The sequence below is a fragment of the Propithecus coquereli genome, unplaced genomic scaffold (genome assembly GCF_000956105.1).
Source record: "Propithecus coquereli isolate 6110/MARCELLA unplaced genomic scaffold, Pcoq_1.0 Scaffold862, whole genome shotgun sequence".
Taxonomy (NCBI): Eukaryota; Metazoa; Chordata; class Mammalia; order Primates; family Indriidae; genus Propithecus; species Propithecus coquereli.
The window spans coordinates 471,821-497,590 of record NW_012154863.1 but is presented as its reverse complement, the minus strand read 5'-3'; the positions used below and the strand labels follow the sequence as shown (position 1 = coordinate 497,590).

Sequence of the window (25,770 nt, the reverse complement as noted above, 5' to 3'; positions counted from 1 at the left end):
ATATTTTTAGTTGTCTGGCTAATTTCTTTTAATTTTTTTAGTAGAGACGGGGTCTTGTCTCGCTCTTGCTTAGGCTGGTCTCGAACTCCTGACCTTGAGCGATCCTCCCGCCTTGGCCTCCCAGAGTGCTAGGATTACAGGCATGAGCCACCATGCCCGGCTCAGTTTTATTTTTATATGAATCTAATTAACGTTGGATTGCTGGTGGGTTATTGATAATTGATGCTGGACCTAGAGTCTTAATTAATTCCTGGATTTTTGTTGAATACTGAGCTGTTACTATGTCAGATTCTTCTAAGAAAATTACTGTAAGTCAGCCTTTCTTTAAGTCCATTTCATACCAAATAAATATCAAAATTGAACTTACAAATTAATGGAAATAAGTTATAAATATTTGCTTTTGCAAATTCTTATTAAGTAAAACCAAATAATAAACCTGTGATACTTGTCACTTTGGGGTCTAATTTTTCTAATCTGCTAGACTGACTGAAGTGTCTCAAGATACACACCCAGTAAAGATTGACTGTTTTATTTTCTTGAAACAAGCCTAGATCTTTATTTAAAAAACCTTTTGCCATGAAAAAAACATTAAAAATGCTGAAACTTAAAATATAGCTTAATGAGTTAATTTAAGAGAATATCCATGTAACTACCACTTACATTGCCAACAGCTCAAAATTTACTTCTCTATTAAAACCCTCTCCCTGCTTAAAGGTAACTTGTCCACCGCTTTGGAATTCAATATTCCCTTCTGAAGGCAGATGATTACACTGCATGGCTCAGTCTTCTATCAGCTATGACCAAGTGGCCAGGTTCTGTCAGTGGGACTTGAGCTCAAGTGGTGTGTGCCTTTTCCAGGGTATACCTGAAGACCTCCGACTTGTTTCCTCTCTGGCTTCTTTCTTTCCCACTAGTTGGAATCTGAAATGAATTTTCTCCAACCCAGAATCGTGGGCCCCTAAGTATTACAACTTCATGAAGCAGCTATACCACCAGCTGAGACCACTCACTGTAGACTAGACAAAGAAATAAACTTTTTGTTCTTTAAGCCATGGTATTGTTGGGTCTGTTGGGACTGCAGCTTAGCTTTTTACCTTAACTCATATACCTTTAAACTATATCAGAATTGGGTTCATCTGACTTAAATTTTCTTTTTCATTTTATTGTTTGGTGATGCTGCCAAAAGTTTTTGGTAAATACTGGGTGAGGAGGAGTTTTCAGTGTTGTCAGCTGACTTGGTGCTATGTATAGGATTATGCATATGATTAAGCACATATTTATTGGGATATATCTCTTTATGTTTTGTCTCAGTACCTACAGAAATGAACATTTTCTAGCACATGTATTAGAATTCATTTTCATTTTAAATTGGAGCTTAGAGGTCAATGTGGTGTTTTTCTAGTAATACAAAAATATCTTTACAAACATTACAAATCAGTACAAGTTTGAGACCCCCAAAGGTACATATTTTTAAAAATCCAATTCATTAATGTGAAGCTTGTCTTTATTCTCACCACCTAGAAGAAATAGTTGCAGTTTCAGGGACAGATACATAAAACTAAATGGCAGAGTAGATCTATTGTGATTATATTCACTCTTATCAAGAGCATATAAACATTTTATATTTTTCTATCAAATAAATAAACTTTTTATGTCCAGTCAGTCACCAAACCCTGCAAGGTCTTAGATTTCCATTCCTACTGCCACTGCTCTAATTCAGGCATTTGAGCCATCTCTCTTGGGTTTTTGCTGTAGCCTTGTCACTGTCTTTGCCTTCAGTTTATTGCCATTTTGTTCTTCTTTTTGCACCACTGCTAGAATTAGCTCATCAGCTCTTGTCCTTGCTCTCTGCGAAATTTATCTCTAAAAACATCCCCACATACTCCCACAAAGTGATCTGGCTTCAGCCTGCCCTTTTGAAGATACATGTTTTACTGTTTTCCCTCTTTCTTTGTGCTCCATTTAGATTTGACTATGACTTCCAGATACATAACACTTTTCTGTCTTCATCCTCTACTTAGCCTTTTCCCTCTGTCCTTTGCTCTTGAGCACTGACGTCTTAGTGTTTTACAAGGTTCTACTCAAATAATAATTCTTCCATTACCAGAATGCCATATTGGAAGGAAGCTTTGCTTTTGTATTTGATTGATCAATAACTAACTCCCTTTACAGAATGAACCGTAAAGTAGTTGTTATTTGTGTAATGCTTTAACTCTTGGTGCACTTTGAGCTCTTTGAAGGCAGGGTAAGGCATTCTGCTCGTCTTTGAATGCTACCATAGGTGGGCTGCTTGCTCTGTGAATTCACCTCTTAACTGATTTGTAAGTACTGATTTCTACCAACATTTAACACATGAAGGATTTTACTATTTTATCATGTATGTTGTAAATATTTTCCTCAACATTTTTGGGGGCTGTCTATACTACTTTAGGAAGTATTTTTGTTTTTTTGTTAAAACAGAAACTAAAGGTGATAATTCCGCATTTTAGGTTGGGTGCGGTGGCTCACGCCTGTAATCCTAGCCTTCTGGGAGGCTGAGGTGGAAGGATCGCTTGAGCTCAGGAGTTCGAGACCAGCCTGAGCAAGAGCGAGCCCCTGTCTCTAAAAAAAAAAAAAAATTCCACATTGTTCTTAAAATTTTTTTTTACATACTTAACACATCTGTATCATTTTTGTATGAAATTATGAAAGGGTTCATATATACATCGTTGATTTAGGCTTTTTCTTTTTTGCTTGTTGCACCTTCTCCCCTTATTGTTAATCAATGTTAATAACTTAGTGTGTGCCTTTTATATTTTTATCCATTTCTTTCCATGATTATACAGTCAGGTGCCATATGACAGACCACATATCCATTGGTGGTCCCGTAAGATTTTAATGGAGCTGGAAAAATTCCTATCACCTAGTGACATCATCACCATCATGATGTCATAGCACAAAGCACAATGTGTTACATGTTTGTGGTGATGCTGGTGTTAACAAATCTATGCTGCCAGTCATATGTTAATAACAGTATAGCACATATAATTATATACAGTACATAATACTTGAGAGTAAACTACTATGTTATTGGTTTATGTATATACTGTACTTTTAATCGTTATCTTAGAGTGTACTCCTCCTTATTAAAAAAAGAAGCTAGCCTCAGGTAAGTCCTTCAGGAAGTATTCCAGAAGAAGTCATTGTTATAAGGAGATGGCAGCTCCATGCATGTTATTAAGACCTTCCAATGGGACAGGATGTGGAGGTGGAAGACAGTGATATTGGTAGTCCTGACCTTGTGTAGGGCTAGGCTGGTGTGTTTGTTTGTGTCTTTAACAAAAAAGTTTAAAAAGTAAAAAAATCTTAAAAATAGAAAAATGTTCATAGAATAAAGATACAAAGAAAAAATGTTTTTATACAGCTATACAATGTGTTTGTATTTTAAGCTAAGTGTTATTACAGAACAGTCCAAAAGTTAAAAAAATTAAGTGTATAAAGTAAAAGTTACACTAATATTTTATTCAAGAAAGTAAAATATATTTTTTATAATTTTAATATATCCTAAGTGTACAGTGTTTGTGAAGTCTACAGTGGTGTATAGTAATATCCTAGGCCTTCACATTCACCATTCACTTTACTCACCCAGAGTACTTCCACTCCTGCAAGTTCCATTCATGGTAAGTGCCCTATAGAGGTGTACTGTTTTTTATCTTTTAATACCGCGTTTTTACTGTACTTTTTCTATGTTTAGATATGTTTTGTGTTAATGGAAAAAAAAACAAAACCCAAACTCTGTCAAATAATTTCAAAGGGTTTATTCTGAGCCATGTGTGTGTGACCAATGCCCAGGAAACATACCCTCAAGAGGTCTTGAGCAAATGTGCCTGAGGCAGGTGGCTTACAATTTTGTTTTTTGGTTTTGTTTTGTTTTTTTTGAGACAAGGTCTCTGTTTCCTCGGCTAGAGTACAGTAGTGTCATCATAGCTCACTGCAACCTCAAACTTCTGGACTCAAGTGATCCTTCTGTCTCACCCTCCCCAGTAGCTGGGACCACAGGCACACACTGCCATAGCTGTCTAATTAACACATTAACTACCATCTGAGTTGTATTTAACTCACACTAGTTTTGAGCCTGGGGCTTCATGAAGCATATGTAACTCACATGTCACTTCACCTGGGAAGCTGCATGAACTGTTTTTCAAGTTGCATGTAAATCACACAGAAAACAATAAAAAATAACATTTTTCATTAAATTAGGATCGTTTTGTTTTAGAAGTTTTTCTGTTTTCATAATAAAACACCATGGCTCCAAGAGAAACATTTTTTTTCCTACTGTGGCAGTCAGTGTGTTAAAAAAAATAATAATAAGTTTTTTGTAGAGTTGGGGGTCTTGCTATTGCCCAGGCTGGTCTCCAACTCTTTGGCTCAAGCAGTCCTCCTACCTCAGCCTCCTGAAGTGCTAGGATTACAGGCGTGAGCCAGTACACCCAGCCTACGGTTTGGTTTTATACATGGAGACAGGTATTACACGGAAAATCATAAATCAATACGTGGAATGTGTACATTGGTTTGGCCCAAAAAGATGGGACATTTCTAAGGACAGGGGCCTTACAGATTATAGGTGGGTTTAAAGATTTTTTGATTTGTAATTGGTTAAAGAAATGAAGCTTTGCATATAGGCTGAGAATGTTTTAAGTTAAAATAAGAAAGTTTACTAGACAAGCCACAGATACCAAGACTCAGGTGATCTGTTAAGTAAATTGATGACCTGCATGTGTGGTTTAACCTTGGTCTTGCATGGTGTTAGGCCTGTTAATGATTTAATATCTTATTTTTACAAAGAGTAACTTCAAAAGGGAAGGGACAAAAGGAGCCATGTCTGACCTCCCTTCTCCTCATGGCCAGCAACTCAGCCTTATGGTTTTTCTGGGGTTCCCTTGGCAAGAGGGGATCCATTCAGTCAGCCGAGTGGCTTAAGATTTTATTTTAGTTCACCCAACAATGCATTTCTGTGAACGTATCCCTGTCCTTAAGTGATGCATAACTGATTATAGCTCTTGTGTCTGTGCCTGTGCCAACCAAACCTCCTCCAGTGGCACTGGCTGAGGGGTTTGTTGTGATGTGTCAGTTCAGCATCCTCAGGCTCAGTCTGATCCCCAGGACCACTCCCCAGTAAACTTCCTGCTGACAAATCTGATTCCCAGGAAACGATCCTGCTACAGTTGGTGCCCAGGAGTGGTCTGAGAAAGTAGACATGGTATTTTGGAGTTGGGTCAACCTCAGGCAAGCTGGCACTGATGACTTCATCACTGGTTGTAGATGGAATACAAACGTTAGCAGTGCAATTAAAATTTTGGGTAGTTGGGCTTATCTGGGCTTACCAGTGGAAGCAGCTGCAGGGATTGGTACAATACTGCATATTTGAGAAGTACAAGGCAATTGAAGACAATGGAACTGGATGGCTGTGGCTGGGGATGATAGATCCTTTGGATAAAGACAAAGCTTGAGGGAAAGTAGCAATTAAAGGCTAAATGTGAAAGCCAGAGAGCTTCCTGGCACATAGGCCTAAGACTTAGTCCTCATTACTCCAGAGAAAATTGAATTATCAGCCCTGGCAGGTGTGCTACCTCAAGATCAGGGCCTTGATCTGAAAGAAAGGGCCCAGATCCTGAGATAAAAGATGGGAAGGTTTGGATCGGTGAATTTAAGCCTCTGAGACCTGAATGAGTGGCTCCGCCACTGGTGTCCCCCAACCTTTGCTTGAAAACAATGCAGGGTTGTCTGCTTGGTGGAGAAAACAGTGCAGGGGCTTCTGTCTTGAGAAATAAGGCATGCTCCTCCTTTATTTTGTACTACTTCAGGAAAAGTTTTATTCTGGCAGGGGGTGGGGAGGAGGACAGAAAAACCAAAGTTTATGAGCCCACATTTTTCTTAAAATTTGCTTATGTACTTTAACACACACATAAATATCATATAACATTGCCAAAGGGTTCATATATGTGTGTGTGTGTGTGTGTGTGTGTGTGTGTTCAGGCTTTTTCTTTTTTGCTGCTGCCGCCTCCTCCCCTCCTGGTCATTAAGTTACAACATAACCTGGCCAAAAAATGGTGGGCCTCTTAAGGGAGTGTATGAGATAGTCCAGTCAGGGGACAGAAACCATGTAGTAATTTGAACATGAAATGTGTAAGGCATTAGCTAGTAATGGGATTAGCTACCAAGGAATAAAGAGAATCCAGTATTAGGAGACACAGGGAGCGGCTTCCTCCCTTAGGACTGGAGTTGAGTGCTGAAGGAAGGGACAAATTTAGAAGAGTCACTCCCACAAAGGCTGAGATTCCGACCTTGTCAGAGGGTGTGGATGTAGCCCCATATAAGACTGAGACGGTTGCTGAGGTGCATAGACAAGCTGGCAAGCTAGTGTTTGCCATAAGGTATCCCTGAGCTCACTGAGAAGCTGGCAGGGACACCTGTGGAACTCAGCAGGAAGCTGTCCACAGGGACCTGCTGAAACTAGCTGCGAATGCTGCTGGGGGTCTAGTATACTGGCCAGATGCTGTAGGAGCAAGAAGAAAGCATGGGAATGAGAGCCCTCCTCTCGGAGCGTCCCTCCAGCACCCTCTGCTGGCAACATTTAGCATTGTGCCAGGTGGCAAAGCAGGTTTGTTCATACAGGGTCCAGTTCCAGAATAGCAAGCAGTGCGTTGGGGTAAATTTTGTAGCTAAGAGGCAATAAATTCACTGGCACAGGGATGAAAGACTCTGCTCCAAAGGACCTGCAGGACCTACTGGCATAGACAAGCAGGGCCTGCAAAAGTACCCGTGGGACTGGATTCTGAGGGTGCTGGGTGAAGGCAGGTGGAACCATGGTTGGTCAAGGGAGAGTTGATGAATGTGGGATCACTCTTCAGGGACACTGGACTTGACAGCCTGATGAAGATACTGAGCAGTGGTACTAGGATGGCTCTTGGCTTCACTGCAGTCCCCAACTCCCGGGCCATGGCCCAGTACCAGTCCATAGCCGGTTAGGAGACAGGCGTATCACCGCCTAAGCTCCGTACCACCTCCCCCAACCCATAATATCCCCCCCACTCTCAGTCTGTGGAAAAATTGTCTTCCACGAAACTGGTCCCTGGTGCCAAAAATGTCGGGGACTGCTGTTAGGAGATGGTTTAGGCTAAATGAAGGAGAAAATGTTAGAACTATTGTGGCAGGTGTTGAAGGAAGGCATAAGAGAGGTGGACATGCTAGAATGGCTATATTGTATAGGGCTGGGAAACTCAGAAAATAACAGTGCTCTGCAGAAGGGCCCATTATTGGACATTCAGTTTACCAGAGCAATGAAGCATGCTCTGGCGGGAGTGGGACTGGGGACACCAGCTTGGCTGAGAGTCTCAGTGGCGCTTGTCCTCTGCAGACTGTGGCTGGTGATAGGAGCTGCTCCCTGGTAACAGTAGGGTGATGGGATCCTGAAATACAGGCCATGTGGTGGTGTCTGTCAGAAGCATGGTAGGCATGATTCTCATGAAGAGTGACATCAGGCCGGGAACTGACCGGCTGAAGGAGAGGCCAGGTCCCTAGAAGGAAGGACCATGCGACACCATGGCAAGTGTATATGGCAGTTATTCCTCCACTCTTTCCCTCAGAGGGACCTATGGCCATCTACACTGATAACTTACACATGGGGAAGGGAGAATACTTAAACATTTCAAGGACAGTTGGGCAGAGAGTCTAATATGACATTGATACTTGGAGACCTGAAGTGTCATCATGGTCCCTCTGTTGGAATCAGGGCATGGCATGGGGACTCAGGCAATAAATGGATTCTGTTCATAATGGATCCATACGTAGGCCCACCCAGTAGCCATTTTCCAAGTGTTCAAATGTTATTTGGAATGAATATACTTTGTTGGAAGAACCCCAAGATATTGGTTCCTTGGCCTGAGGATAAGAGCTACCATAGCAAGGAAGCCCAAGTGGATGACTCTGCAACTGCCTTCCCTAGCCAAGATAGTCAATACAGCAACATAGCAGCCTAAGAGGAATGGCAGAAGTTAGTGCCATCCTTAAAGACCTAAAACAGCAGTTCCCAACCTTTTTGACACCAGGGACCGGCTTCATGGAAGACAGTTTTTCCACGGGGTAAAGAGAGAGACAGAGCTCAGGCGGTGATGTGAATAATGGGGAGCGTCTGTAAATACAGATGAAGCTTCGCTCACCACTAACCTGCTGTGCAGCCTGGTTCCTAACAGGCCATGGACCAGTACCAGTCTGTGGCCTGGGGGTTGGGAACTGCAGACCTAAAGGATTTAGACGAGGGAGTGAATTATATTTCCATTTAATTCACCAGTTAGGTACTTACAGGAGTTGAATAGATCTGGAAAATAACAGTCGACACCACAAATAGTAACCATTACAGCCCTAGTGACAGTTGTAAGGCTGGATGTGGTATATGCAATTAACAAGGCTTCAGGCACATGAAGTGTAATTATTGATATGGTGAATGCATTCTTTTCCATCCCTATCAGAAAGGAAAATCAGAAATAATTTACATTCACTCAGAATGGACAATATAAATTTGCACCTTGGCCCAGGGCATTGTTATCAAGTGGCTTACTATTTTGATGACATCATTACTAATCAGCATGAGCAAGAAATGACAAGTTTATTAGAGGTCTTGCTGTCCAACAGGTGGGAGACAAACCCTACGAAGATTCAGGGGCCCAGTCCATGGTGCGGATCCTGTGGCCCTGGGGCCACGTGTGGCCTTCTGGATTCTTGAGTGTGGGCTTTTGACTGAATCCAAATTTTATAGAACAAATCCTTTTAATAAAGGGATTCATTCTGTGAAATTTGGATTCAGTTGAGGGGCTGTACTTGGGGATCTGTAGGGCCACATGTGGGCTCGAGGCCACAGGTTCCACACCTCAGTCGGGTGTGGTAGCATATCTTCTTGCAAGTAATGGACAAATTACTTCATGTTTTTTTTGTTTTTTTTTTTTTTGAAGAGACAGGGTCTTGCTGTGTTGCCTGGGCTGGAGTGCAGTGGTGTGATCATGGCACACTGCAGCCTCAAATTCCTGGGCTCCAGTGATCCTCTTGCCTCAGCCTTCCAAGTAGCCAGGGCCACAAGTGCAGTGCTGCTGCGCCTGGCTTAGTCACTGCATTTTTAACCCCCCACCACTAAGAAGAAAACATAGCACCTGACAGCATCTTTGGATTTTGGGAGTAAAGGCAACACATCTTACATATGGGAATGCTGCTTAGGAAAGGGCTCTGTGAAAGATGTGAAGCAAGTGGCCCAGCTGCTTAGACTTCCAGCCTCACAGACCTTCTGGCATTAGAGGTATCAGCGCTGGAAAAAGATACCATGTGAAGTGTATAGCAAAACTCCAGTAGAAGAATCTCAATGTAGACTCCTAGAAATATGGAGCAAAGCAATGCCATGTGCAGCAAAGAATTATAAATTTTTTGAAAAACAAAACAAAAAACTCCTGCCATGCTTCTGGCCCCTGGTAGAGATGGAGCATGAGACCATGGGGACATCAAGTGACCAGGAAGCCAGAACTGCCCAACACAAGCTGGTTCTATCAGACCCACCAAGAGGTGGGCCTGCAGCAATATGTTGTGAGTTGTAAGTGGTTCATTTAGTATTAGGTACAAGCAAGCCAGCAGGCATGACACAGCTATGTGAGCAGGTGGCCCAGACTCCCTAGCATTATCACTGTTGGCACTGGCACTTCTTATGGGAAGGGGCAGAGCTTTAAGACTAGCTAATGAAACTGGGAAAAGGTCAAGCTTGATCCACAGCAGGTTGGCTCAGTCTCTGGTGCAAGCCAAAAATAGGTTGTAGGTGCCCCACAGCCTGATTCAGATAGCCCTGGAAGGCAGTGTTGAGGGAAGATCCAATGTGTGAAACTGGGCTGTGCACTTGACCACCCACTTTGTGTGGAAAGTAAACATCTGGACCTCTGAGCAAGGATGTGTGGCTTGACAAGGTGGTCAAGGACCTGGAATAAGGATTGGAAGATCAGGGACGATGACCTCTTGGAGCAAGGCATGTGGAGTGGTCTATAGGAGTGGATGTGAAGTGTCCCCCACCCAAGAACATTCACCACAGAAGATGCATCAAGACAACCATGTTAACAGAATGACCTGGCCAGTTGACATCTGCCAGCCTCTGTCCTCCACTGTCCGAGTGCCAGTGGACTCACCGTTGGGGGTGGGTGAGGCTGGGGATGGGATCAGCAGCACCAGAGCTGATTTAGCTATTTCCCTGCTTGACAGCTAACTCTCCAATAACAGAGACCAAATGCTGTGTCCCCAATAGCATCATCTTTTGAGAAGAACAGTCACTTGATGGCAAGCTGATAACACTGAGCTCCTTGCACCAGAAAAAGTGATTCATCTTTTTAAAAATTTTATTTTACTTATTTATTTTTTGACACAGGCTCTCTGTCACCCAGATTGGAGTACAGTAGTGTGATCATAGCTCGCTGCAGCCTCAAACTCCTAGGTGCAAGCCATCCTCCTGCCTCAGCCTCCCAAGTAGCTAGGACTACAAGCACACGCCACCATGCCCAGCTAATTTTTTCTATTTTTAGTAGAGACGGGGTCTCTTGCTCAGGCTGGTCTCGAACTTCTGGCCTCAAACGATCCTCCCACCTCTGCTTCCCAAGTCTCTGCAACTACAAGTACAAACCACCATGTCCGGCCAGTAATTCATCTTGACTGGAACCAACACATATTCCATGCATGGGTTTGCCTTTCCTGTTCTCAGGGACTCAGCCCATTCAAGGCTCACAGTGATTCACTGATACAAGACCCCAAATACAGCTAAGGAGCTGCAGCAGTGGGCACCTAAGAGTGGGACTCACTGGTTCTCTCATAGCCATGCATCAAGAAGCTGCCAGCCAGATAGAGCAGCAGAATGCTGTGTGGCAGGCACAACTCAGGTGCAGCCTGAAGATGACACCTGCAGTGATGGAGCAGTCACCTCCAGGGTGCAATATACACTGCAAATCATTGACCATTACACAGTCCAGTGTCCTCAGTTTGTATCATAAATGGATCTGGGACCCAAAAGGTGGAAGTCATCACTCCTTAGTGACCCACTTAAGAAATTTGTGTTTTTCCTCCACTACTCCCCAAAACACACAAGACACCTCAGGTTCTTCAGGTTTAAAGGTCTTGACTCCCAGAGGGGAAACCCTTCCAACAAGGGCATGGGAAGAGTGCCATCTGGTTTCAAGCTGTGGCTGCTGCCTCGTCATTTCAATCTCCTTATGCTAAGAGACTGGCAAGCAGGGCATGTAATTTTCATCCTTCTAGGGGTGATTGCCCTGGACACAGGAGGAGGTGGGACTGCTATTACATAACAGAGGCGGGGCAGGGAAACACCCAGGTGATAGATAGGACTGGTCACCTCTTGGTCCCCTGCCCAAATCTGATGGTAAATGAAGGGGCTGTGGCCAGAGAAGGGCATGGTGACCAGGGGCTTACCTCTTAGGGATAAGGATTTGGGTCACTCGGTCAGGAAAGCCAAGCCACCTAGACCAGCAGAGGTAGTAAGCAAGAGTGGGGAGACAGACTGGACAGTAGAGGAAGAAGATGAATGTCATTTGCAACCTTGAGACCAGCTGCAGGGAGATGTAGTTCATCCCATTACTTTCCTTTTATAAGTTTCCCCAGGAAGAAGACCACCAGAATCCTGTAGGAACTGCTCCTAGAATGTGTCTGAAGCAGGTGGCTCTGAGCAGCACAGCATGGACTACTGTGAGCACTGTAGTGCACAGATCCCCGTTAGTGCTGAAGCACTTGTCCCCAGGGGCTGGATGGCCCTTCCTGGTGATTACCTGGCTGCAAAGAGCTTCTTTGTCCAAGGGCATACCCTTTCCTCAGGAGCAACTGATCCAGTGACTGGTTGGTGCTGGCATATAAAGACCCAGCTGCCTTGACCCACTCAGGCACAAATGTGCCAGGGCTATGCTTGGTCGAGAACAGGCCTTCGAGAGACTGCATTTCAGCCACCTTCTTCGTTGGCCCAGTCCTGCTTTCTTTCCTCCCCAGTCACCTTTCCAAATGCAAACCTTCATCACAGAGTCAGCCTCCCAGAGGGCCCGACCTGTGCCAGCATACGTACATAACATCTTCATGTACATAAATGGGGAGGTTTGGTCATTGCTTTAAAATATGGAATCATCACCTTCAGTTAACTGATAGAGCTGTAAGTCATTCTTTTTAACGGCTATGTGTTTCATGATATGGATGTTATATAACATACTCATCAATTTCCTCTTGATTGGTATCTACTTTGTTTCCAGTCCTTTGCCATAGTGTACAATACCGCCATACATATTTTGGTTTAAACCTATTTACTATTGTGTATATTTCTTTGAAACAGCTGAGACTGAGATTGTTTGGTTAGATGATTGATACATTTGATATCTGTTTTTATTAAGGCACTCTCTCTCTCTCCCTCATATATATATATAAAAGAGCACACATATTCTAAGTTAATAGGTCAAAATTTCACAAACACAGCTCAAGAAAAAGAACATTATTAGCATTCCCAGGGACCCATCTTGTGCTCCCTTTGGGTCACTCTTCCCCTTCTCAATTCCTAAGAGTGATGTATGCATTTTTAATTTTAATAAGTCTTGACAGTTTGCTTTCTAAAAAGGTTCTTACTATGCACATTTTTACCAGCAATGCATGAGACTACCTCTTTAACTCCATATCCAGTTATATGTAATTTAATTTGCATTTACCTTACTATTAGTGAGTTTGAGTATTATATTGTATTTGTTTGCTGTCTGAAGTTGCTTTTTTGTGTATTTCCTCTTCCTTTGCTCATTTCACCATTGAGTTGTTAGTCTTTTCTTGTCAATATATAAAAACTTGTATAATGTAGATATTAACGCTTTGTCATTTTTGTTCCAAGTGTTTCCCCAGTGCATTTTTTTCTTTTGGATGTGGTACTAGTCATATCCTCCCTATTTCTTAATCTATTAAGATTAATAGATTATCTTAATTTCTCCTAATTCCTAGGTTCAGTCTCTGGGCTGTCCTGTTGTAGAGGTCTTTTCTCTTTTATTATTTTTTAAACTTACATTTCTTTTCTCTTTTCAGATAGTTAGTGTTTCACATGCACTTTGAAATTATTGTATTAAATTTGAAGATCCCATAGAGTCTCTTTTTTTTTTTTTTTTTTTGAGACAGAGTCTCACTCTGTTGCCCGGGCTAGAGTGCCATGGCGTCAGCCTACCTCACAGCAACCTCAAACTCCTGGGCTCAAGCGATCCTCCTGCCTCAGCCTCCCGAATAGCTGAGACTACAGGCATGAGCCACCATGCCCGGCTAATTTTTTCTATATATTTTTAGTTGTCAAGCTAATTTCTTTGTATTTTTTTTGTAGAGACGGGCTCTCACTCTTGCTCAGCCTGGTCTCGAACTCCTGAGCTCAAACGATCTGCCTGCCTTGGCCTCCCAGAGTGCTAGGATTACAGGCTTGAGCCACTGCGCCCGGCCCCCATAGAGTCTTAAATTTGCCTTAAATTTATATTTGGAAAAAGTAAACATTTTGTGATACATATTCTAATGCTATGTCTTTCCATTTATACAAGATCTTGTTTTATGCCATTTCTTAAGATTTTAAGTTTTCATCATCAAGGGCCTTATGCCTTTTTTGTTGTATTTATTCTAAGTATAACTTTTTTCTATTATAAATTAAATATTTTCCTCCATTTGTATTTCTTGGTTATAATCATTCCAATAAAGGGAACATACTTCACAGTGGTTAAGAGCACAGACTCCTGAGTCATGTTGCCTGAGGTTGAATCCTGGTTCCATCACTTATTGTTCAGCCCAGACTTATTAAAATTAAAACAAAAATCTAAGTTGTAAGTTTGTATTGATGTTTTACTGAACCTTTAATTGTTCCATTGCAATATTATTTAGTCTAAGAATTTCCTCAAACTTTTTTTTTTTTTTTTTTTTTTGAGACAGAGTCTCACTCTGTTGCCCGGGCTAGAGTGCCATGGCGTCAGCCTACCTCACAGCAACCTCAAACTCCTGGGCTCAAGCGATCCTCCTGCCTCAGCCTCCCGAGTAGCTGGGACTACAGGCATGCGCCACCATGCCTGGCTAGTTTTTTCTATATATTTTTAGTTGTCCAATTAATTTCTTTCTATTTTTTAGTAGAGACGAGGTCTCGCTCTTGCTCAGGCTGGTCTCGAACTCCTGAGCTCAAACAATCCGCCCGCCTCGGCCTCCCAGAGTGCTAGGATTACAGGCGTGAGCCACCGCGCCCGGCCTCCTCACACTTTTAATACTAGGTTTCTCTAAAATGTTGACCTTGGGTTTTTAGAGACAAATATTCAAATGCAAATGCCAAGTAATGATTTTTAATAAACATTTCATAATTACAGAGATCTGTCTCCAGTTAATTTTAAGATAATTTGTGTAAATACTTATTGTGGTGATAATATGCATTTTGGTTGTGAATTTTATTACTTTGTTTTAAGTAAATTAATAATGAGTAAATAGCATGATAGTGGCTATTTTTAGTGTTTAGTTAATTGCATAACTTAGATTTCAGTGTTTTCTTTAATGCCCCATCTTTCTTTTTTGTTGCTGTAAAAGCTGCAGAAGTGATAAACAGATCCAGTTTTAAGTATTCAATACTACTTGAAGATGGGAAAAATCAATCATTGGAAAAAAAGGTAAATCATTGCAAATATGAATAATTCTGAACAGATAACCTTCACTTGTTCAACAAATACTTATTAAATCTCCTACTATATACGAGATACTGTGTTCAAGCAGGACAAGTATTTAAGTGTCCTACTATATACTAGGCACTGTGGATATAATTGTTTTTAAAAAAGGAGTTCTTGCTCTCTAGGAGCTTATGATTTAATTTGGATGTGGGGAAGTGTAAGACAGAGAAGTAGGATACATTTCTACAATACAGGGTACTAAGTGCAGTGAGAGAAGTTACGTTCAGAGTGCTTTGGGAACAATAGGAAGAATATCTAACCCGTTTTTGTGCTGTTTCATATTGCTTTTCTAGGTGTTGGGAAGAAGAGTCTGATGTCTTTCTGAAGTGAGAGAATTTTATCTGACCTGAGATCTGTTGGATGGTTAGGATCCTCACCTTTAGAGAGTGGTGGAAGGACATTGAGAATATTTTTCAGATTAAAGGAGAGCTTGGGACTTTGGGGTAGTGGAAAAAATAGAAGTTGATTCAGAAAGGCAGGGGTATAAAATTCACAATGGGAGAGTTTTTATGGTTTGGGCTAGAGAGGAGAGATAAGAAGAGGTCATATCACTGAAAACCTGTGTTTGAAAGAAATGGAGACAGCATGGTGGTTAAGAGAATGGACTTGAGTAAATGACCTGTGTTCAAGACCCAACCTAACTTAATTTAAACCTAAACTTCCTGTAGGAAAGTGGGATAATAATAGGACCTATCTCTTCAGTTGATAGGATGATTATCTGTCCTTGGAGTGAAGGGAACACAGAGAAGGGACTCTTCTCTGCAAGTGAATGGAAATTATATCTGTCAGTGGTATACAAATTGTGCTCCTTGGATCCCTAAGGCAGAGGTCTTCAAACTTTTTGTTCCCTGTAGCTCAAAAGAATTTTGAAGAGCCCACTCCAGCCTGGCCAACAGCGAGACCCCGATTTAAAAAAAAAAGAATTTTGAAAAGCCATGTACCGCCTTGCGTATTTTAAAGTTGAAATTTAAAATATTCATCACAAGTTTAAAAAGTTGCAAAGAACATGATTTCTGATATATCATTAATATTGACATTTAAAAAACTGTTAAAATATATCCACTACAGTTAAATACTATACTTTGGCAATTGATATCTATACTCATCTCTTTAAAATACATAAGCAAGATCTTCAACAGTCCAAAATTTTATATTTTTCTTTTTCCCCTTGAATTCTTTTTTTTGTATACTCCTCCACAAAATTTTTAATTTATATAATTTTATGCTTGAGAGTCTGTTCTTTGCAATAAAAATATGAATAGAAATTAAAAATCTTTCCATGATATATGACCAACATTTTCTTTCAAAATTATTTTTAAGGTAAATTAATACACAGGTCAAAGCAAAATACATATTATACATTTGAAAATAAACATAAAACATACAGTGTTATTGTAAATGAATCCTATAATGAAATGGGTAAGGATACCTTTCCCCCCTCAGTTAGTCTATGGATCTATCAATGTATATTGCATATTGCTGGAATGAGATAGGAAGAAGGTTGCTACTGAGGTGTGTTATTTTAAAAATTTTTAGTAGATAATTTAACATATTATCAAATAGTTTTGATGATTTCACTTTCTCTATAAATGGCCTTTACTTGGAAGTTGTAAATTATTAATCTACGCTCTTATGCACATATGCAACATACTCCCTCCATGACATCTCTCATTACATGCTTGATTCCCAGGACAGGGGTCGGAGGCTCTTTGAGCTCCTGCCTGTTCCAGCTCCATGATCCAGATACGCACCTACCTTGGCTGAGAAAAATCACTGCTCTAGAAGACACTATATGGTTTCATTAGAAAGTTTCATCACAGATAGCATGAAGCTTGTGTCTCCACATTACCTTAGACAAGTTTTTATAAGAAATTAGTTTGGATCCTAGCACTCTAGGAGGCCGAGGCGGGAGGATCGCTTAAAGTCAGGAGTTCGAGACCAGCCTGAGCAAGAGCGAGACCCGGTCTCTACTAAAAGTAGAAAGAAATTAATTGGACAACTAAAAATATATATAGAAAAAATTAGCCAGGCATGGTGGCTCATGCCTGTAGTCCCAGCTACTTGGGAGGCTGAGGCAGTAGGATCGCTTGAGCCCAGGAGTTTGAGGTTGCTGTGAGCCAGGCTGATGCCACGGCACTCTAGCCCGGGCAACAGAGTGAGACTGTGTCTCAAAAAAAAAAAAAAAAAATTGGTTTATAGATCTGTCTTATGAATCTACATTCTAATGAAATATTTTTCCATTTTTCTGTAGAATCTTAAATCTTTAACAAGCCAGACATCAAGAGGTTCCACCAAGCCCTCTCCTCAGTCCTCCAATGTCAGCTGTACACATCAGCTATCTACTGATCAAAACCAGAAGAGCAACAGCTCACTGGCTCTTTCCAGTTGTTTAATTCCAGAATGTAATCGAGAGGCTTCAGTTCTACAGAAAATGGAACATAAAAGAAAGAATGTGCTAGAGGCAAATGCAAATAATGAAAATAAGGGAAGCATGAATCTTAAAAGAAAACATATTACATATAATAATTCATCAGAGAAAACAAGTAAACAAATGGCACTGGAACAAGATGCTGAAGAGATTGAAGCCTACTTAAATTCTGGGAACTCAAGAGCATTTAAAAAACATTTTTGTGATATTCGATGTTTGGATGATTTGGCAAAAAGCCAGCTGATTGAAATGCTCAAACAGGCAGCAGCGCTGGTGGTAACTCTGATGTTTAAGGATGGTTCAACCCAGCTAAGAGCTGACCAGGTTAGGAAACAGTGTTGGTTTTTGTTTGTTGTTTTAGCACCATAAAAGAAGCCCATTATCTTAGTGTCTGACTTTGATTTGAGAGCTAGAAATAAGATTTTAAGCCTCTCCTGTCCCCCGCAATGGTAAGTCATTGACAATGCTTAGTTCCCGTTAGTTTTTTAGGAAACTGCCAAACTGTTTTCCAGAGTAGATGTACCATTTTACATTCTACTGACAACGTACAAGGGTCTCAAATTCTCAACCTCCTTGCCAATACTTGTCTATCTTTTTGGTTTTAGCCATTCTAGTGAGTATGAGTATGAGGTTGTGGTTTTAAGTTGCATTTCCCTATTAGCTAATGACATTGAGCATCTTTTCATGTGCTTATTGGCCATTCATATATCTTCTTTGGTGAAAATGTCTGTTCAGATTTTTTGCCCAATTTAAAATTGGGTTGTTTGTGTTTTATTTTGGATTCTAAGAGTTCTTCACAAATTCTTATACAAGGCCCTTATAAGATATATAATTTACAGTTCTTCCAATCCACGGCTTTTTAAAAAATTTTCTTGATGTTGTCTTTTGAAGCACAAAGTTTTTTAAATTTGATGAACTCCAATCTATTAATTTTTTTCCTTTATTGCTTGTGCTTCTTTTGTTATACATAAATATGGTTTGCCTATCCCAGGTCAAGATGATTTACTCCTGTTTTCTTCTAAGAATTTTATAGTTTTAGCTCTTTCATTTACATCTGTGATCCATTTTGAGTTAATTTTTGTATATGGTATGAGACAAGGTCACAAATTTCACCCTTTGCATATGGCTATCCATTTATCCCAGCACCATTTGTTGAAAAGACTCCTTTGTCCGCTGAATTTTCTTGGCACTTTTATTAAAAATCAATTGACTATAAATTTTATTGAAAATAAATTGACTATAGGGTTTATTTCTGGATGTTCAATTCTTTCCATTAATTTTTGTGCTATCCTTATGACACTACTACGCTGTCTTAATTACTGGAGCTTTGTAGTAAGTTTTGAAATCAGGAAGCATGAGTCCTTCAACTTTGTGTTTTTCAAGATTGTTTTGGGTTTTGTGGTTCTTTTGCATTTCCATAAAAATTTTAGGCATAGTCAATTTATGCAAACATCCAAATGGGATTTTGATACAAATTGTGTTCTATCTATAGATTAATTTCGGGAGTCTTGCCATCTTAATAGTATTGAGTTTTCTGATCCATGAACATGGGGTGTCTCTACAATTATTTAAGACTTTAATTTCTTTTAGCAATGTTTTATAGTTTTCAGGGTAGTATGTGAGTCTTGCTTTACCTTTCATTTTTGAGAAGGACATTTTGCTGGCTAAAGAATGTAAGTTGATAATTTTTTTCTTTCAGTATTTTAAAGATATTGCTCTACTGTCTTCTAACTTACTCTATTTTGCCCACAAGAAATCTGCTGTCATCCTTATCTTTGTTTCTATCTATATAATGTGTTTTGCCCCCCTGGTTTCTTTTAAGGTTTTTTTCTTTATCACTGGTTTTAATCAATTCGATTATCATGAATTTTTCTTGATGTAGTTTTCTTCATGTTTCCTGTACTTGAGGTTTATTGAGCTTCTTAGTTATAAAGATTAACTTGGGAAGAAGTGACAAACTTAATTATGTTGAGTTTTTTAATCCTTGAGTATGGTATGTCTCGTTGTTTAGGTCTTCTCTAAAATATTTCATCAGCATTTTGTAGTTTTCAGCTTACAGATCCTGCACATATTTTGTTGATTTATACCTAAGTATTTCATTTTTTGGAGTTATTATAAATAATAATAGTGTTTTAAAATTTCCATTTTTACGTTTATTGCTAGTATATAAAAATACATTTGATTTTGTGCTTTGATCTTGTGTCCTGCAACTTGCTAAATTCACAGATTAATTTCAGATTTTTTTATAGACTCCTTTGAGTTTTCTACACAGACATTCGTGTCATCTGTAAATAGAGACAATATAATGCTCCCTTTCTGATTTGTATGCCTTTTATTTCTTTTTCCTATCATGTTGCACTGCCTCAGTAGTCCATTATGTTGTTGAATAGTATAGAAGACCAGATTAGGAGTAAGATCATGGGTTTGGCTTTTGGTCTTGTAAGTAAAAGAGCTATTCATTTACAAATTTAATTTTAGGACTTTTCTCTTTCTCTCTGCTTAATTATAAAATGTGACATCTTTCTTGAATAGATGTGTTGTCTGTGTTTAATTTTGAAACTTTATTGTGTATTCACAGGCTCCACTTTCCTCTGTTGAAGGAATTGTCATGTTACTCAAGAGCCAAGCAGAAGGCAGCTGTGGAGGTGTGGAGGCCCCTGCCTGTGGCAGTGTTCTGGGAGAGGCCTTCCTGTCTGGTGATCAGTGTATCTACATACAAACAGAGCACTCTTCTATCAGGGGCCAAGAAAAAAGGGCACATAATCAATTTGCCAGGTAAGAAATTTTCACTCATTATTTTAAATCCTACTTACATGCTGCTTTATCCTAATGTGAAGTTTCCTAAGTTCCAATTTTAATTTTTTAAACTTTTAGAAGTTTTGTATGGGCACTTGAAAACAAAATGGATCTAAATGATAGAAACTTCTGCAAACACTGGTCCTCTCTCCCCCAGAGAGCTTCTGGAATGGAGTTGACATCTTTCTGTAAGAGCCTGCTCCAGGATTTGAGTAAACTTCGCAATGAGAAGTCAAGGAGAAAAACATTGTCCCCACGCTCTGAAAACCCCCTGTCATTGCCAGAGCCCCAGATGATTTTCCCCATCACACTTGTTCACTCACTTACAGAAATGAAGTTATCACTGCTTGCAAACAGTAAATTGTTCTCAATAATACCAAGGATAGTACTAATTCCAAAGTTCCATGTCTACGAAAATAGGCAAGGGTTGTCTCTCCTGGACCTATCCTTAGAATCATGGAATTTTAAAGCAGGCAGAGATGCTCCTGTTGCCCCTTTTCAATCCTGAAAAGCTCTTTCTGGGTTGGAGCTTGAGCCCCACCTCCTCACTGATTATTCACTGAGGTTGTCCACCTGACTCGGATTTTTGCCTTGGATCGGGGCATCTGCTACCTTCCCAGCCCTTTGTGTTGAAAGTCAATTAACTACTCTGGGGGAGCTCCCTGAAGCCACCACCCTGAAAAAGGGTTCAAGGCAGCTCCGGAGAAAGACAGGCCCAGTACTAGCACTTCCGTGCTTTATATAGGCTTGCTGGGCTCTGGGTGGTTTTTAGGTAACTTTTTGGGGAGAAGGGGACAATGTTTAACAAACACAGCCTTCTGCTCCCAACAGAACCCTTAACCTTCTTTGTATGTAATTTCCTTTTTAAAGAACAATTAGGCAAGTCTAGTGTATGGAGGACCCTTGTGAGGATAAAGCCCTAATATTTGGATGGCCTTTTTTGAATTTCAGATTCATATAACCTACTCAGCATTCTCCACTTGGACATCTAGTAGTCATTTCATCCTAACATGTCCAAAACTGTACTCCTGTATTCCCCTGGACCCTGCCCTATGGCCTGGTCGTCTTAGTCAGCATCAGTAGTAGTAGTCCATGAGCTCAGGCCAAAAGTCTTGGAGTTATCTCTAACTTCTTTTTTCCATGAACCATATCCAAGCTCTTAGCGAATCCCATTGGCTCTGTCTTCAAAGTGTAGTTAGAATCTGCCCTACTCTTATCTACTCTACTGCTGCCACTGGATGCAGGCCGTTACCTCTGGACTGAACCACTGCAAGGGCTTCTAGACTGGACCCCTGCTTCCACCTTCCCCTTCAGTCTGTTTTCAGCACAGCACCCAGAGCCAGCCTATTAAAACATAAATCAGATCACATCATTTCTCTGCTCAAGACCCTCTAACAGCTCCTGCTTTGCTCTGAAAAAAAGCCAAAGTCATTACTACTCGGCCTTTTGGCTAAGATCAAGTATAGGAAAGCCAGAGTCCCTGTGGTTGCCCTTGAGGCCTGCATGCTCCGGGCCCTCCGCTGCCTCTGACCTCCTAGCCTCTCAGCGCACTGTAGGCCCTTGCTGTTCCTGACCATGTGGAACACGCCTCTACCTGAGGGCCTTGTAGGAGGGGCTGTCCTCTCCTGCAGCATTCTCCCAGATATCTGTATGGTTTGCTGCCTCATTCCTTTATGCTTTTCTCTAAACAAACAAACAAAAAGTGAATATGAAAACACGAAAGTAGAGAGTAGTATACACATCCACCCAGACCAATATTATCAAAGATTTTTCCATGCTTCCTTCATCCCTTTTTCAGGGAGATGGAGAGACTGGGATTAAAGACGATCCTAGACCTGTCATTTTGCCCTCACATGTCACAAGGTGCAACTCTGAAAAATATGGGTGTTTTTTTTCTTTATATAGCCACAGCGCCATTTTCAAACTTAACAAATTAACAATACACAATCTGAATTTAAATTTACACAGTGGTTTCGAAAATGTCCATGTAGATAGGATCAAGATGGCTGACTAGGCCGGGCGCGGTGGCTCACGCCTGTAATCCTAGCACTCTGGGAGGCCGAGGTGGGTGGATTGTTTGAGCTCAGGAGTTCGAAACCAGCCTGAGCAAGAGCGAGACCCTGTCTCTACTAAAAATAGAAAGAAATTAATCGGACGACTAAAAATATATAGAAAAAATTAGCCGGGCATGGTGGCGCATGCCTGTAGTCCCAGCTACTCGGGAGGCTGAGGCAGAAGGATTGCTTGAGCCCAGGAGTTTGAGGTTGCTGTGAGCTAGGATGATGCCACGGCACTCACTCTAGCCCGGGCAACAGAGTGAGACTCTGTCTCAAAAAAAAAAAAAAAAAAAAAAAATGATGGCTGACTAGACAGGTAGTGTGTGCCTCCTCCATGTAGAGGAAACAGATCATCTAGGAGAGAACTCAGGGATTCAACAGAGAAGTGATAGGAGGTGCCAAAGTAGTTAAGGAGAGAGTTCAGGGCAACTTGCCCAGCCAGGGGCTGGCTAATAGCCAGGGGAAGCTCCTGGATGTGGTGAAGCAGTAAGAGAGAATCCCCCAGAGTTCCACTCTCCAAGACAAACTTTTACAATCTTGACTACAAAAGAACCCCCAACCCATGCAGGTCTTGGCCTAACAAAGGAGCTGCTTGGAGATTATACAGAGACATTGTTCCTAAAAGGGAACTCATGCGGAATCCCGTGCACATCTGAGCCTAGAACAGCTTGAGCCAGGGACCATTCTGGGAGACTAGATACTGGGGAACCGTGGGTGTGCTTGCAGCCACTGTGCAGGTTTGAAGAGGGATAGAGGGGCCCAGGTGCTCCCACACACTCCTGGGAAGGTCCCCACCGCCTTGCCGTGGGCTGCTATTGAGACCGAGATGTGGGTGGACAGCATTTTCCACAGTTTCTCGCCCACGCCAACTGCCTGGGAAGGGCCCCAGCCTTTCTGGTTGCAGGCCCAAGGCACCATTTTGAGAGTTTGACACTGGAATGTACCCTGCCCTTAGGTTGGGTTTGGGCTTGATGTAGCTGCAGCCCCCGCCTGGCTGGGGAGGGACAGAGAAGCCAGGCTTTCCAGCATGCATTTGGGACTACCATCCTGCATCTGGCTGCTGTCAGACTAAGCCTCAAGCAAACTGCACTCTCCACAGTTTCTTGCCAGCACAGCCTACCTGAGAAGGGCCCCACCCTCTCTGGTCATAGGCCCAGGACACCATTTTGGGAGTTCGAAGCTGAGCAGTGCCCTGCCCTTGGGCTGAATTTGGGCTGACACAGCCCACCCTGCTGAAGAGGGACAGGGGAGCCCAAGCTCACCTACACATACTGAGGACAATTACCACCGTCCTACTACGGGCTGCTGTGGAACCGAGTTGTGAGTAGACAGTACTCCCCCTCTCTCTTGCATATGCTGTTTGCCTGGAAGGGATCCATCCACTCTGGTCAGAGGCCCAAGTTGTTACTTTGGAAGTCTAAAGGTAGGCAGCACCCTCCTCTCAGGCTGAGCTGCATCCCTGCCCAGCTTAGAAGGGACACAGGAGCCCAACCTCTCCAACCTACTGCTAGGACAATTCCCGCTGCCCTGCTACAAGCCACAGTGAGACTGAGATGGGAGCATCTTGCCTACATGGTTTGCCTGGAAGTGGCCTCACCCTCTCTGTTCACAGGCCCAAGGTGTTAGTTTGGAAGCATAAAGCTGGGCAGCGCCCTGCCGTTGGACTGAGTTCACGCTGACACAGCTGTAGTCCTGTCCAGCTGGGGAGGGCCAGAGAAGCCCGAGCTCTCCTGCCTACTGCTAAAAAAATTCCTACTGCCCTGCTATAAACTGCAGTGAGACCAAGACAGGAGCAGACAGCACTCTACCCAGCATCTTGCCCATGCTGTTTGCTTGGAAGAGGCCCCATCCTCTCAGGTCACAGGCCCAAGGCACCAATTTGGGAGCTTAAAGCTGGGCAGCTCAGGAAGGGATGTGGAGAAGGGGACCTCCCCTCCTCCAACCATGCAATTTTGCACATATAGCTGCCTCTGCTCCCAAGCATGAGCTTTTGGTGCAAAAGAGCGGCAGGACAGCCAGTTTTAAGCTTGCAGAGGTGGGTATACCCCCAATAGTACTCTCCTCACTGCACCCAGGTTCTGCACAGAGGGTGTGGCTCATTTCCCTCCCTTCACAGACAGGCAGTGAAGCTGCCTCGACCTGGGAACCTCAGCCCCTGGGTTTCTACATCACTGGATCCACAGCCAACACCCCCCAGCACCCACGCAGACTGCAGCATCCTCAGGGGACCGGTGGGTTCCGGGGGAACTGTGGTCTCCTGGAGCTTGGGCATTCAGGGCAGGCCACTTCCAGCCAACAGGAGAGTGCAGCACGCCAGAAGGCCCCTTAGGACAAAGGGGACCAGGGAACCAGCTCCCCACCATTTAGGGCCTTCTTTTCCTTCTCCCCTTCCCTGCCCACTGCTTCTGAGGCAGCCGTGGCTGTTTCCACCCAGGACAGACAAGGGTTCTGCAGGGGAAGATTAAGCCAGGGCACTTGTGAGCAGCTGCCCCACCTCTGACAGAGTGTCTGTCACACCCAGGCTTCAACAGAGCTTGGAGCTCACTCCTTTCCTTCTAAAAAAAACCACAGTGGGCTCTTTTGTGTGTGCCTCAAGGACAAAAACTACCACCTCCCCTAAGGGTGAGCAAGGCTAGCAGTCCCCTCCCCAAGCTGCCTGTCTCCTCTGGGAGGAGTATGTCCTCCCTGGGTCAAGTCCCACAACCATACTTCCCCTGCTAGAGCATTTCGGCCACAGGCCACAGCCAGTCTGGTTGCCCTGCACATAGCAGGTTGAGCTGCCTCCACCACCTCTGCTTCATCTGGGCCAGGGTGGGAGCTGGGAATCTGGGTGCTTTTGTGCCCCTGTAGGACAGAAACTGCTGCCACTGCCGAGAAAGGGAAGTGTGAGTGGCATGTGTGTCCCACAGATGCCTGCCACTGCTAATCTCATCAAGAGGAACCCACCCCTCCCGTTTCAGCTTCACAGTGCCTCTGTCCTCCTGCCTGAGCATTCTTCCAGAGCAGGAGATCACCCCACCCCTCACTATCACAGTCAGTGCCTCAACTCGGGGGAATTGAGAGCAAGTGTGCCAGCCTGATCTCAGTCTGGTTCCACCAGGACTCAAGTATGCCATTTGGGGTCTGGGAACCAGGGATTACCTAACCTAGTCCACCACGACTGGGACCTGAACACTCTCCCAGGGGTCTGAGATCCAGCCAACCCAAATTGCCAGCAACACCATGGTGGGTAACCTACCTGCATGAGCCTAAAGGGAGTGTATCTCTTCCTCTCTATACTGAGCAGCAGAGTTCATGGCAAAGAACAGGTGAGCTGCAAAGCTGTTTTGAGCTGAAGGGAGAATTTCCAGATGAGAAGGTTCCAGATAAGAACTCTGGCAACATGAGAAAACAGGCTCTTTTAACACCCCCGAAGGATCACACTGGCTCTCCAACAATGAACTCCAACCAAAAGGAAATCTTTGAAATGTCAGATGTGGAATTCAAAATATGTATCACAAGCAAGCTCAATGGGATCGATGAGAAAGTTGAAAACCAACACAAAGAAACGGAAAAAATAATTCAGTACATGAATGAAAAATCCATTGAAGACATATATTTAAAAAATAAAATAACAGAACTTCTGAAAATGAAAGAGTCATTCAGAGAATTTAAAAATATAGTAGAAATCTTGGCCGGGTATGGTGGCTCACGCCTGTAATCCTAGCACTCTGGGAGGCCGAGGTGGGTG

The 25,770-nt window shown here is 42.5% G+C and overlaps 1 protein-coding gene across 1 annotated transcript in view; it reads left to right on the top strand.

Annotated features, from left to right (window-relative positions):
• The window catches only part of POLN (polymerase (DNA directed) nu), a 176,316-nt gene that overhangs the window by 2,883 nt on the left and 147,663 nt on the right, over positions 1–25,770 (top strand). The window contains exons 2-4 of the mRNA XM_012664146.1: positions 14,623–14,702; positions 17,011–17,511; positions 19,766–19,962. Of these exons, the coding sequence (XP_012519600.1) occupies positions 14,623–14,702; positions 17,011–17,511; positions 19,766–19,962 (778 nt within the window). The remainder of the gene's footprint in view (positions 1–14,622; positions 14,703–17,010; positions 17,512–19,765; positions 19,963–25,770) is intronic.